The sequence below is a fragment of the Dendrobium catenatum genome, unplaced genomic scaffold (assembly GCF_001605985.2).
Source record: "Dendrobium catenatum unplaced genomic scaffold, ASM160598v2 fragScaff_scaffold_353, whole genome shotgun sequence".
Classification (NCBI taxonomy): Eukaryota; Viridiplantae; Streptophyta; class Magnoliopsida; order Asparagales; family Orchidaceae; genus Dendrobium; species Dendrobium catenatum.
This window is the reverse complement of record NW_021318815.1, coordinates 500,286-515,272: the sequence shown is the minus strand read 5'-3', so window position 1 is coordinate 515,272 and position 14,987 is coordinate 500,286. Positions and strand designations below refer to the sequence as shown.

The 14,987-nt window shown below is 32.8% G+C and overlaps 1 protein-coding gene across 2 annotated transcripts in view; it reads left to right on the top strand.

The window, feature by feature from the left end:
* The first annotated feature begins 5,989 nt into the window (after positions 1-5,989).
* The window catches only part of LOC110100498 (sulfhydryl oxidase 2), a 17,133-nt gene continuing 8,135 nt past the window's right edge, over positions 5,990-14,987 (top strand). For both annotated transcript variants that reach the window (XM_020828027.2, XM_020828026.2), the window contains exons 1-3: positions 5,990-6,457; positions 7,945-7,969; positions 8,050-8,142. In XM_020828027.2, the coding sequence (XP_020683686.1) occupies positions 6,240-6,457; positions 7,945-7,969; positions 8,050-8,142 (336 nt within the window). In that variant the 5' untranslated portion in view covers positions 5,990-6,239. The remainder of the gene's footprint in view (positions 6,458-7,944; positions 7,970-8,049; positions 8,143-14,987) is intronic.

Genomic DNA, 14,987 nt, shown 5'->3' with positions numbered 1-14,987 from the left:
CTTTTGAATTGAGGATCAATTATTTCTTTGCTTTCGTTGTCTCCGTTAGTTTGTCCTTTTGCAGTAAAATTACTGTTTTTTTGGAGTTTTTCATTAGATTTCCTGGAATTGTTTGCTGTTTTCTCTATCTTTTGTGAAGGTTTACTTGAAATATTCAAGTATTTCCTATCAGAATCATGTGAAAATTGTAGAGCGACTCTCCTGGCTTTGGTTTTGTATTTATAAACATTCAAGAGAGTTTGATAGCTAATCAACAAGTTTTGGGCATTAGTGAAGTTAATGAAGTATAATTTCCCCGGGGAGGATGAGAGAATCACCGTAGTATTGTCTCCTTGAAAGTTTTAAAAGAATATCCAATATTTCAGAACATCTCTTCTAATTAGTAGAGAAATTTTCGACTCAATGTGAGCAATGTAATCCTTGGGATCTAATTTCTCTCCATATGAATTCAACTCCAACATCCTAAACTTTGGTAGAGCTTTTCTCTGCAAATCTTGGGTGAGAAAGCATTTATTGTTTAAGCCTTGCGCTTTTAGGTTGGTGTGAGATAGAGAGACTGGGGGGCGTCTTGAGAGTACTCTTCTTGTGTAAAAGGCTTGTCATTTTGTGATGTAGTCCTCAAATTTAGGGGAGATTATTACGTGCGGAGTCGAACACAGATAATCGTTCGGATTTGTGATTGTCAACAGTAAAAACGCAGTGATGAACAGTAACTGCATTTTTATTGTTCATAATCATAAAATCAAATGGTTCTCTGTATTCGGACTCCGCATATAATAATCTCTTCAAATTCAGATAGTGCTGATGCTTGATGTGCACAACTAATACTTGTGTGCTAGGGGGGGATGGAGGAAGAGGAACAACTTATGAAAAATGCTAAACCATGTTCATGATCATCTTTATCAAATGATACTCTTGGTGCTATAGCTATTATGAGGTGACTTAGTTGTTAGGCCATTTGATGTGCAAGGATCTATTCCTTACCCAGACCAATCCATATTATTGTTTTGGTCTTTGACATAATTTAGATTCAATTCACCGCACCAAAAATGATTTTGGATCCATGGTTTTATTTCGGTGAAAGTCTATCAAAATCATTTACAACCCTAATGGGGATCCTCGTGAGTCCCTTGTATGAGTTTTGACAAGCTAACTTTTGGGTAAACTTATTTGGGATGTGACTCTGGATAGCCTGAGGCTTAAGGTAACTTGGAAAGTATGCTGAGTTCCCAATTTGTAGGATTTTGAAACAACTAGTTCTCAACTAGTGATTTATTAAATTTAATTCAAATCCTAATTATAACTTGATTAATTTGATACCTGCAAATATGAAGGTAGAAACATATCCATTTTTTTGGAATTTTATTTATAATTTTGAAGTATAATTTTATTTTTTATTCTCCAAACGGCATTTTCTATATATGATTAATTATACAAATATATCTGATGGCGCATGTTGATTTGTGCTTTCCTTGTGATCATTTATGTTTCATTTGGGACAACTTTTTTACTGTCTTTTGAAATAATTTTTAGCACAAAAAATTAAAAATTTTGTATTACAAAGCCACAAGAAGGAAAGCTGTCCCAAAAGAAATTTTAGTTGAGATGTATGTCGGCATCAAACTGGTAGGAGGTCATAACATCAAGCTGGTAGCAGGGCGTACCAAACCAATGAGTCACAAATTTAGAAGAAGATATATATATTTTATTTTTGGACAAATAAAATTTGATGTCATTATATTTTTATATATATATCTAACGTTTAGTTTTCATTTGAGACAAATTTTTTATTTTTTAGATTTTAACTATAATTTTTATTTGACAATTATTTTTTATTATTAAAAAAATAATTATACTAAAAAAATATTATTACAATAGTTTTAAACAGTTATTTTCTCTATAATAATTTAATTCCTTATGAAATCTTAAAATTTTATATTTATTTACGTAACACTATTATTATATAAGTAGTATGAAAATATGTACATATCATTTAAAATTTAGGAAGCTATATAAATCAACAATAAATAAGTGTTGCGGTGCTTATTTTTCGCGTGCTTAAGCTGAGAGTGTGAACGAGTTGAGCTTTAAGAAGATTTTAAAGGTAGGCTGAGCTTATACCCGACCAAGCAGTGGCTGTGGCTCTAAACAAAAATATTAGGTCATCATGGTGATTTATTTATCTCTTATTCATGAAAAAATTAAAAACATAATTTCTCTTGAAATTTAAGATGTATTTTTATAGATAGATGAAAACAAATTTAATTTTAATTTCATTTTATCTTTTTTTATGCCTTTTAGGCTATGCATGTATCAGAGATGGATAATACTTTCCCATATATATATATATATATATATATAACAGATTCATTTCTGATGAGCTATGTTAGATGATGTGCTCGCTTAAAATGAACATCGTCATGAGGATCAATCGTTTTTATAAGTTTAAAGGCATGCATGTATTCACTCTAATTGAGTTCACAGTGTAGGAGCTCGCGTTGGGCAACCTGATTAATAATGCATATATTTCGAGCGAGTTTGACTAGAGAACTTAGTCTCAGCAAGTTTTCACTCGAAAGAGGCATTTTCCTTATGAGGACTTATCTCTTTTAGCAGTTCTTTCTAATTAGTGCAATTTGTCTATCAAGTATATCATTGTCTATGCTCAGGAGGCACACAAGCCTATAGTGTCCACAATCATGACTCCATTAATTATGGATGTATCTAGTTCACAGCCACACTTGCCTAGAAGACTCATTGCTCGCTTTGAAGGACTCACTACTTGTCTAGGGGATTCGTCTTTATGGACTTACCAAATATGCCATCCAAGAAGTCTAGATTAGGGCACTTACCATTAAGGATTCATCAAGGGTACACCCTAGGGGCATCCAGAGCCATGTCAGAGACATATGGTCATGTCTATAACTTTTAGCGTAGCTTATGTGTCTATTTCAATATGTATTTGTCAAAATATGTATTATTTTTCTATTTTTCTTAGGTGTAGTCTTTATGGTAACCCTTTCAATCTTAAAAATATGGGGTTAAGAAATATATTTTGGGATTCATGTTATTTTCAATATCCACAGAGATTACTTTGTTTGCTTTTCTCTAAACTCCCAAACTAGTTAGTAGGGTTAGGTGTCACACATAGGCAAATTTATATTTAAAATGGGAAAAATGTCACGAGTGTTGATTGATGATGGTGACCATAAGATAAGCATTACATGAAGAGCAGCTAAACTAGGAGTCATATGTGAACATGAAAAATTAGAACTTCACAACCCACAACAATTTAATGGAGATAAATGAAAGACTCAGACGGATGATTTAAAGTCATGGAGGCAAGCTTAAATGGATGTCTTGAGAACAATTACTCCCAAGAAATATTTTGACTTGGTAGACCACCAAAGATGCCCCGACGCTAGAGTGATAAATTCAAAAACCAGTTGTGGATTAAAGTCATACTCATACCAATGATGAAGAGTACATTCATCTCCTACGCGAGTAAGGAGGAGATACCTAGAGTTCACTAACGTATTTTCTAGAGAAATTATAGAGGAAAGGATGTCCACTAAGTTTAAAATGTCCACTTTTGAGTTATACTATGAGAGGTTTGACCCCATTGATCACGTCACATACTTTGAATTAGTAACATCATTGACAAATGTCAACGATGCATTAAAGTGTTGATTGTTCTTCACAGCCTTCAAAGAATCCATCATTCTGGTTTTTCCATTTGTCATTGGGCATCATCACATCTTTCTCCGAATTTAAGAGGATGTTTGTCTAGTAATTTGTGAGCTCCCAAAGATCACTTAAGAGCTTGTAAGCCCTTTCAAAGATAAGGTAGGAACCTATAGAGTAGCTAAGCTTCATCATCATCATATTATAAAGATATGTTGGAAGCATATATCTACATGCATAGCAAGATAATTCAATTTATTCAATCCGAAAAGAGAATATGAGTGCAAAATAAAAAAAAATTGAACTTTTCTCAAATTTTAATTGAAACTCGATCAATATTACTAGAAGTTGTTTAAACAATATCTCCGCATTGATCAAATTTTCTTAAACATTGATCACACCATTTTTAAATCATGATTGAAGCTTTTTTTACTACTGGAGCGAAATATTTGAACAAATCTATATCAATGTTTGACCATAAATGAACATGTTTCAATTAAGATTAGAATAAAATTTAAGAAATATGTGAAGTAAGTAATCTCATATTTAATAGCTTTCTAGCTCTGGAGTTTAGAGTACCAACATATAACATAATCATAGTTGAAAATTTTCTTAGATCTATATATAACTAATCTTCAACTAAAATTATTGGTCAGTTGGAGATAGAGACGAAAATGCTGCCTTGGAACTTTGGCTTCATTTGGGGCGGCTTTCTTTATGCTTCCTAAAACAGCTTCTTAGTTGAAAAATTAAAATTTTTATACTAGGAAGCTGCTTTAAGAAGTAATAAGAAAGCTATCCCAAACGAAGCCTTTGACTTAGAACCTTTAGTCGTGAATGAGAATTGTATAACAAGAAGAAGATGCTGAGAATAATGAGTTTGATTGCCTTCTTGCTCAAAATGTTCTTACATAATACTCGAAAGGCTCTTCGAATTTTATGGATATTTTTGTCCAAATAAATATTCCCCAAAAAATAAAATATCGAGCATATTTCTCAAAATTCGACCAGTTTGGTGCATATAATGTAAATTTTTTCTACATAATAAATCATTTTTCATGAGCTAAACGGGAAAATGAAAGTTAGAAAAAAATTCAATTTATTAAGAGTGACAAATTCATAAAAACAGTGTAATGCCTTCTTAGAAATATAAAATTAGAGTAAATATTAATCAATTTATATGTTATGTGTTTGCCTCTCATATTTAACATAATGATGTTATTAGTCTAATTTTTTTAAATATTTTTCTCCATCACACCGCCAACTTTACTAATGATTAGAGCATACATGATACATCCACATACATAGTATGTCGCCACGTGCTCTTACCCTTTACCGTGCGGCCCGACGACCCGACTCGGACCGGAATCCGGGATTACTATGTTCGCGTATTGCTCAGTATTTACTCGGTATTGCTAGGTATTGTTTGGCAATAATAAGAAATACCGCTATGTGAAGACCAATACCGAGTAATACTTAAAAGAACTCAATATTGCTCGGTATTGTTAGGTATTGGTCTTTACAGAATGATATTTTTCATTTTTGTCGAGCAAAATTGACCAATACCTAGCAATATCGAGCAATACGCAAACTCCCGGGTTCATTCCGGGTCGGGTTGTCGGGCCGCGCGGTAAATAGTGAGAACACGTGGTGCCTGTTTAGTGCTCACCGAATATAGAGCTACGTCAGGTTATCTGACCTAATAATTTTTCCCTAAATTGGCCTGCTCTTCGCTAGATTGCCATTATGTAGTGCTTGATGTTGACCACCATGCCTCTAGCAGCTGCCGTATTGACTTTATTGCCGTTAGTCAATTCATTCTCTCCATCGATAGCTCTAACAATGGTCTTGAGCAGGGGCGGATCTACCTCAAGCTCGGGGGGCAATTGCCCCCATAAAAATTCTAAAATACTATGGTCTTTAGGCAATTGTCCATAGCATAGTTAAACACATTGTGTAGAGATGTTATTGTTAGAGAATACTGAACTAAATACAAATTTGTTCCAGAGGCAGCTGCCCCTTGACCCCACGACTTGCCCGCTTGGACCTCCAACATATCTGCGAAGCATACAACGATCAAAGATATGAACAAATAGGAGTCGAGTCAAATTCTACACTTTTACTTATAAATTTGCCCATCCTAAAAATTAAGCTTGATTCTGCCCAGTGGTCTTGAGTCTTTGGATAAATAAATAAATAAATAAATAAAACATAAAATTTGAAGTTACGTATGCAAATATTACTATTTTAGTGGTATATAAAAAATGTTTGGTGGCTCACAAAAAGCGATTTCAAACTTCTCTTTTTATATTAGTGCTGAGTTTCATTTCTAACATCGGGCAGAAGAAACTTAAGGAAGCTAAAATTGCCGTTCCCTAGAAAATAAATTTCCTTTACGTTTTCCATTAAAACCTCGAATCCAAATAGCAAATCCCCCAACTTTGAATCAATTTGTAACCCTATCCCTCGAACTTGAAAGCATATTCAGTTTTACTCAAAAAAGCCCACGATCGGTCTCTAATTTCTTCTCTTATTCTTCGATCTCCATCTTTTCAATGCCTTTTTTGAGATATCACATCCTTCTTTTCCTTTTTCTCTTGGTATTCTTCGAGATCTTCGCTGCCGCCGTTGGCTATCAGAGATCATTACTTCGGTCCCTAGGTGAGGGTAATGGCCAGCCGGACTACGCCGTCGATCTAAACAGTACCACCTTTGACAGCATCCTCAAGGAATCCCCTGCTAGCTTTGCCGTCGTGGAGTTCTTTGCTCACTGGTAAGATCTTTTTTCCATGAGATTTTGTTTGATCCTTTCGTTCGCTGCTACTTTCATTCGAGGGATTGTTTAATGGAAAATATATTAGTATTGTTGCGTGCCGGAATATTGGTGACGTATCAAGTATGGTTATTGTTGGGCATGGAATACTGATTGAGGTTGTAGTAGTTTAGTTTTTTTATTCGATGTATTTCATTCTGAATCTGAGTGGTCTTTTTGTTGAGTTGGAATGTTTGATTGGTAGGATTTGGCTGGCTTTCTAAATGAATCTGTGCGTTTTAACTTTACTAGGAATGACTGTGTTTGTTTAATATATTTATATGCATTTTTTAGCAAGGCTCCGGTAGGAGTTTTTATTGAAGAATAGCCTATTTAACTCTATTGGAGATTGTTGTTGTATGTACTATGTGCTTAGGAAAAATAATTATTTTAGAGGGGATTAGTTGAAAGATTTATATGCTGTTCTTTAACGGGCTGTTTGGGTACAAGTAGGACTTAACTCAAGAAGGATCTAGGAAATCATGTTAATCGAGATTTAGTTGAATTTCAACAGAATTAAAACTTGAAAAATGTTTGACATGATGATTGTTGAATTTTGCTAAATTTTGATATACTATTTGTTTGTTTTTTTCAGTATTTAATATTTGTGTGGCAAGACATTATGAAATCCATCAAATATTGGATTTAACCAATAATAAAATTTATCAAAATGATTTAAAATCTACCCCACGTAGCGGGACAAAGGCTTGATGTTGTTGTTGTTGATTTAAAATCTACCATATTCTAATTGTCAGGATTTAAGAGAAACCTTGCATATAACCTGCTTAAAATGGGATACTAAACAATCTTTTAGTCTCCTTACTTTATTTGAGAAAACTTACGTTTAATGTTAGATTGAGGATTTGTCTTTTAGCATTTGGAGCGAGAGTTGGTTTTCAAAGTTGTGTTAATTTAAGGAATGATTGTATATTATGATAGATAAAAAAAGAAGGAAACCTGAATTCCCTCAGAAGGATATCTAGCATCAATATAAGTGGTTCCATGTTCCTGCTATTCTTTCTTAGAGTCTGTGCATCAATATCTAGTTGATTTTTTTATAAATTTTTTTAATAGATTTGTAATTCTCTAGTTTCTTTTATTTATAGGGTTGAACCTAGTCATGGAAATGGGAAACAAAGATGATGTAGTTGGGAAGGGATTGGAAGACTAAAATTAACTTGTTTGTAGTTATATTTCTGGATAATGATCAACGTACAATGTGGAGCTTGGTTAGAATGAGTTTAAAAGTAAGGATTCATATATGTTGCGCTTACAATTTTTGCAAAATTAATTATAACAATGGTGATTCTACCTGTATGATATCTCATCTTTGTTTTGATTCAATCATTCTTAAATTCATCAATTTGCTTTATCGTTTATTAAACGAACTTCATTAATATTTTCATACTACTTAAAATGCTAATGTTCTATAATTATAAATTTTGTAGGTGTCCTGCTTGCCGAAATTATAAGGTAAGCGAGCTTAGCTTTTGGTGTTATAGGCTTAGAATTTTTCTTGCTCTAATTCTTGAACTCCTTGAGGTACTCTATAGCCTCATTATGAAAAGGTTGCAAGGCTTTTCAATGGACCAAATGCTGTTCATCCTGGGATTGTATTAATGACGCGGGTAGACTGTGCAATGAAGGTATATTGGCCCTATCCTGATGGTTTGTTTATGTTAGCTTGTACACGTCATGGATCTTCTTTTGATGATTTAGTGTTGATAAATTAATGTTTCATGTTCTTTCAATCTTTTCATTAGTATATCCATGATAGTGATTCATCTTTATTTGTTTGAAAGCTTATTTATAGAGCGCTAAAACCTATTTGCATTAATGTGAGCAGTTGTGTAGTGCCTAACTGCAGTCTTTATGTTAGCCCTACCTTTTGGTGGATCTTATTTAATTTTATCATCATCCTCATGAGCTTCATCAACAACTACTTGGGCTTTATCAACGTTTTGATCATCTTTATGAATTTTCTATCTCTAGTCATTCTTTTGGAATGCTACAAAAGCTTTTAATCTTATTTTGCACATACTCTTTGAAAAAAATTTAGACATGTTATCTTTGGTTTAAAGGTTTCCTTCCTAATCATTTACACTTTAATCCTTGTTCAATGTGACAATTAAAAAGTGATTGATGCTATCGAAAAATGAGAGGATGTACTAGGAAGGAAAATGCATTTGGGATGAGAGATAAAGGTGATGGTGTCATGTGAGGATGATATTTGATTGATGGAGCTATAGTTGATGGGGACAATATGATGCTGAAGAGAGCAATAAAGAGTGATATAAGTAGAGATGGCAACTCTATATCTATAAGGTTTGGATTTTGGTGTGATGGGTAGAAATGTGGGGCAATGATTAACATCTGGGATGATGGTGATATCAATGATTTAGAGGAAGGGAGAGCAATAGAGAGCGTGGGGGTTGTAAGAGAAATGATTGGGAGCAAGGGACAAAGTGATTATCAATTTATAATTTTGATTTCTTTGTATTTTAGGAATTGAATCCAAACTACTAGTGTCTTAAAATTGATCTGTAAGTTCGAGTAATTTCCTCTAATCTTGAAACATTTTTGCACACACTACTCATCACACCTAAATATCACTTGAGTTCTATCAAATCTAGTTGATTATTAATTTGACATACATTAAAAGTTGCATATCATGTGCTTAATTTTTAGTATAACCTTAAACTACCTATATTTTGGAAAGTTTTGTGGTGTAATACTCTGCACTTATTTAAGAAGTGGTCTTATCTATCAAAATTATGTTCTTTGAAAATGGCATACCCCAAGGCAGTAAATGTTGTTGTTTTTGTATTTACTCAGCTCATTCATGCGCCTCTTCTCTTTAATTAATTTGTGTACACTCCTCAATAAATAATGGATGCTTTATATAAGATATGGAAATGCAACTTAATTAGCTAAGTTTCCCTAATATGGGTTTACTTTACAATTTGATTTGACTTTTAATAGCCTTATAACATAAGAAAATAAGCTTAAGGCGTGCTTCCAAATATTGTAGTTACTCTTGACTATACTTATATAGATTTTTGGTATACACATGATTTTTCTTCGAAGGGTGAAGTATACTCTCATATTTATTATGATTTGTGAAAAATGACGTAGGTTTACATCTTGGAGAGCAAAGATTAGGCATTCACTTATCTCAAGTCGTGGAATGCACACATAGTGAGGTAAAATGGACATAATTTATGGAAAGAATAGCGTTTATAATGTAGGGTTGAATGAGCTTCCTAGAAATAGCATATCTTCAAGAAGAGGATAGTGGTTTTTATACATCAAAAGAATGGTGTGGACCATGTGGTTGAGGGGATTGATAGGATCATTATGTAGATGACTTCTTATATTTTTAGGCAAACTTAATAAGAAAATATGGAAAGAGGCACTCTTCTCCGTTGTTTATGTTGTAAATGAATTTTCGATTCATTCACAATTATTGCCTTCAAGAATGAAGAAGATGTGATTTTGTTATTGTGTGGAGTGATTTTGTCCACTATGCTCGTGCCAATGAAAGAAAATACTACTGTTATGGAATAATTAGATAGAAGGGATGATTAATAGGAAGGACTTTTGTGGAAGGAGTTGCCTTTCATGAGATTTTTTTTTCTTTATTGCAAGGTTTAATTTTAAGCTAGAGCGATTGAGTTTTACATTTTTTGTAGGCATGATTAGCTTAAGGAATAGATTTACATGCAATATCTTGAGGAACTTATAGCGTAAGGAAAAAACGATTATGTGTGCTTACTTGACAGACACTGCTTTTTAGAAGTTTGACACCTTTATGTTGGAAGATGAATTCAGTAAGTGGAGTTTGATTTTTCTGTTTTATTGTGAATGGTTTAGAATCATAACCTTCCGTCATCATTGGAAGGTATATCCTTTATAATTATACTCATCATCATCAGATTTTATTTAGTTATTTCTTTCCAAATATTTGAGAACATCAAGTCTCATGATATTCTTTTACCACCAAGTATCTCCAAGCACTCCTCCATTTGACAGCCAAACTTTAAATTTAGGAGGTATATCCTTTATCATTTTTCATCATTTTTTAATGTGTCATTTAAACTTAGGTAACTTCAAGTCTCTATGATATTCTTTTACAAACCCAGTATCTCCAAGCACTCCACCATTTGACAGCCAAACTTTAAATTTTGGAGTTATATCCTTTATCATTTTTCATTATTTTTTAACGTGTCATTTAAACTTAGGTCTTTTTATCATCAACTTTAATACATTTAACTTAATCAAACTTTCTAGCATTTCTATTTCCTGCCTTAGCTATGTTATATATCTTCTTAAAAATCTTTGTATAATAATCTATTTGAATTACATTTTCTTCTCTGCTTGATATTATTAATTTTGACCAAGGTTATGATATTTTAATTTTTCATATGTTCAACAATCCTAGTTGAATGATCTTCTTCTTTCTAGTTGCCTCATGTATTGTATGTTGGCTCATGTATTTTATATCTCCCTTTCTACTTCGTTAATAATCAACATATTTGATAAAAATCTTTAAGAAGTGTAGCTTTGTCTTTGATAATTATTGCATTTTCAAAAATTCTAGCTTCTTTTTAATTATTTTGAAAATTTGCTTTTCCAACTTTTAAAAATACTTTTTTTCATAATCTTTTTTTTCCTTCCACATTATTCTACTAGAAAAATCTTTACTTATGCACGATCTATTTCCAGATTCTTCTAAAACCTCTGTTGTAATATATTTTGAACTAACCATTTTGACTTATATTAGTTTTGATTCAACATAAAAATTTCAATTTGCCTCTCATAATTTGTCTTGGTAGTTTAAAAGCTCTCATATGTAGTATTATTATTATTTGTATACTTTTAAAAGGCATCTATTAAACTTTCTCCTTTGAGCATCTTACACCTTTTGCCAAAAAAAGAAATATTTCTCTTCTATATAAAATATTTTTTTGGTAACACATTTGAATGAATGTAAGTGCTATTCTTATTTTTTGAAGTATAAATTTAATAATTATTAGAGCATATGCTACTCCATTATCAAATCGTTTATGCTAGTACATTTTTATCTCATATTCCACCTATAATGAATCCTCTTATAACATATCCTACTTAATATATGACTATTTATGTTATCTTTATTGTCATTATTAGCCTTATCTTATCCACTTGATGTTTTTTTTGGTGAATACTCATTCTTTATTCTTCCCCACCGAGTGTTATATGAGCTTTTAATTCTATTTTGGGAAAATTTGTTTTGAACAACACATAGCCATATTAATTTTCTCTTGCCAATGTTCCTTTATGATCTTTCCACATTTATTTTATTTTGTTGTCTTATTTGTGAGCACCTACATCTATTTTAATTTTTCTTTTTGGTGTAGAACCAATAAGAACCAAATTTCTCGCTATTGCAAATCTTCTTCCTTCTTTTTCTCAAGATAAAAGCCATTAGGTTTGTGTGAATTACTTAAGGATAAGCATTATTATTATAAGATGATAACTTTTTAATTTTAAAAATAAATGAGGTTCTAAGACTTGCGAAGGACATCATCCATTTTGGGCTTAAATAAAATTTTCAAATTCTTCAAACTGGCGTGCTTGATTGTATGTTAAATTTTTTGAATGCAGTGCATTCACAATTACTGATTTTCTTGGAAGTCAGCTCCTTCTATTAGTGTGAGGCTTGAAATTTTTTGTTTGGTGATATGCTACCCTATTCTTTACCATGTTTCATAATTTAGTATTAGCTCCGCAAGTGTTATTAATTGTACTGAAAACTTGGTGTTGCTGGAATTTTGGTTTGTAATAGAATTGTTGATAAAAACATAATTGTTCATGTTTGTAATTTTTTTTGATATAAATGATCATTAATAATCATCATGTTGACCTTCAAATTGTCTCATTTGTCATGCGAATTTGCTTGGGCATGACCTTCAAAATATCTCATCTCTTGTGTGAATTTGCTCGAATATGATTCAAGCATCATTCCAAGAATAAAGCAATGAGAGATTTGTTTGGAACTAAAAACACAATGAAAAACAACAACATAAAGCCTTTGTCCCACTATGTGGGGCGGCTACATGAAAAACAAACAAAAAAAATAAAGCAATGAAAAGAATTAGGATTTAACGTGAAAAAACCCAAAATTGAGAAAAAACATAGATACACCACCGTAAGAAATTCACTATGAAAATGAGAGATATTAAACAATGTCTCTTCTTACACTCTCTCCTTATCTCTCTTTACTTTTCACTACGTTCTCCGTACAAATAAGATAAAAAGGCATACTTAAATTCACCAAGAGACAACCTTAAAGTCAAATAAGAAAAACGAGAATGGAAAAACTACCCAACTCGACTTGCAACACCACAATTGTAATATTGTAGCGCTCCACTTTTTGCCTGTGAGATCACCCTGTAGCCCCGTGGTCCTGTAGCCTACATCGCTGTGAAGCTCTACTTTATGTTTCTAACTTGAGACTGAAGCGTCGCAACACTCTTGTGTACAGCGCCGCAACAATCAAATTCTACAAATTCTAACAATCTCCTACTTGAAAGTATTTGTGATCAGACCTCCTGATTTGTAGCACCACCAATATAGTATTTGTAGTGTGGCTCACCCCTACCTTAGTCTTCATGAAGAACAATTGAAGTTATACATAGCTTCAATTAATCAATTGCCATCATTTTTATCAGCATGTCTACAGGACTCTGGGTCATGTGTATTTTCTCCAAAGATAACTGATTATCTTCTAGAAGTGGCCGATTGAAATGATATCGAAGCTGGATATGCTTTGTCCTGATATGGCATGCAACATTCTTAGCTAGATGAATAACACTCATGCCTCACTATGCAACTTCTCATTCATTTTCCCTTTCTCAAGTTTTGCCATAAAAGTTTTTAATCATATCATTTCCTTGCTAGCCTCAGTGATAGCAATTTATTCAGCTTCTGTGATTGAGAGAGCAAAGATCTTTTGTAAATTTGAAACCCAACTCACTGTTGTGTCCCCTAACTTGAAGATGTATCTAGTTGTGTTCCTCCTATCATCAATATCGTTAGCAAGTTCAGAATTTACACATCCCTGTAGTTCAATCACCATATATTCAAAGTAAAGAGCTTTATCAACTGATCATCTCAAGTGCTTGAGAATCCACTCAACTGGCTCCCAATAAAGGTTGTATGGGTTATTCATAAATCTGTTGACTACTACCACTGCATGTGCTATATTTGGTCTCGTATAGATCATAACACATGAAATTTCTAATTATTGAAGCATACAGAGTCCTCTCCATCTGTTCTTGCTCTGCTTCAGATCTAGGCGATTGTTCCTTAGGTAGTTGAAAATGATTATGTTAGGGAGTGCAAACTAACTTTGCCTCACTCATGTTGAATCTTTATAGCGCATTTTCAACATACTCAGCTTGAAACAATTTCTGTACACCAACACTTTTATCCCTATTGATTATTGTACCAATTATCTTCTTAGCAGGGTTTAAATCTTTCATTTCAAATTCCCTTGATAGCTACTCTTTTAGCTCTCCTATCTTCTTTATATTTGATCCTACAACAATCAACATATCATCCACATACAAGAGCAGTAATATATAACAATTATCGAAATATTTGAAGAAATAACAATGATTTGCTTAGGATGTACACTATGTCACAACCAAACCTGTTAAGACCCACAGACTGAACATATTCTATCGTGTTGAGCTGTAACAAGTGAATCCTATGATTGAAATTTTGGAAAATTTTCAGAAATCTTTTTCTAATTCAACTTAAAAATAACAATAAATACAAAGCTGTTAATAACATCTAGTACTGAAAAATAAACTTATCAAGAAAAATTATTTTTCATTCATCATAAAAAATACATATACAATCACAGTGTATGACTATCAATAAAAGATACAAATCAAAGTAATGAAAATTAGACATGATTGTGCAAAAATCGAAAGAAGAAATACCGACAAACTCGGATAGAATTTTGAAATTGCTATTCAATAGTCTTTTTTCCCTTATCTAGACCCTAAAAACAAAATGCAAAACAATGGTGAGCTAAAGACAGCTCAACAGGCCAAAAATATCAATCTAGATTTTCAAATCTTTTTTTATTAAACATTTTCTTAGAATGATTGATGTAGAACGGGTAGGAGATTGCTCTTGAAGAGCAAATTACGGGGTCTAAACAGCAACTTTGACTCTTAGAAAATTCTGGACAGCAATCTCCAATGCTTGAATAAACCTTGGGCAGCTGATATAAGGCTGCTGGAGACTTTTGAACAGCAATTTCAGACCTCCCGGGGTGCAGGACAGCAGTTGGTGGCTGCAGGAATCTGTGGACAGCACACAGGATACAGCAGAAATTGCTGGACAGTAATTTGCTGTAGTAAAAACAGTAACTGGGAAGCTTCAGGTTGCTGTTGAAACACTGGACAGCAATGCCGAACTTCTGGCCAGCAACCTT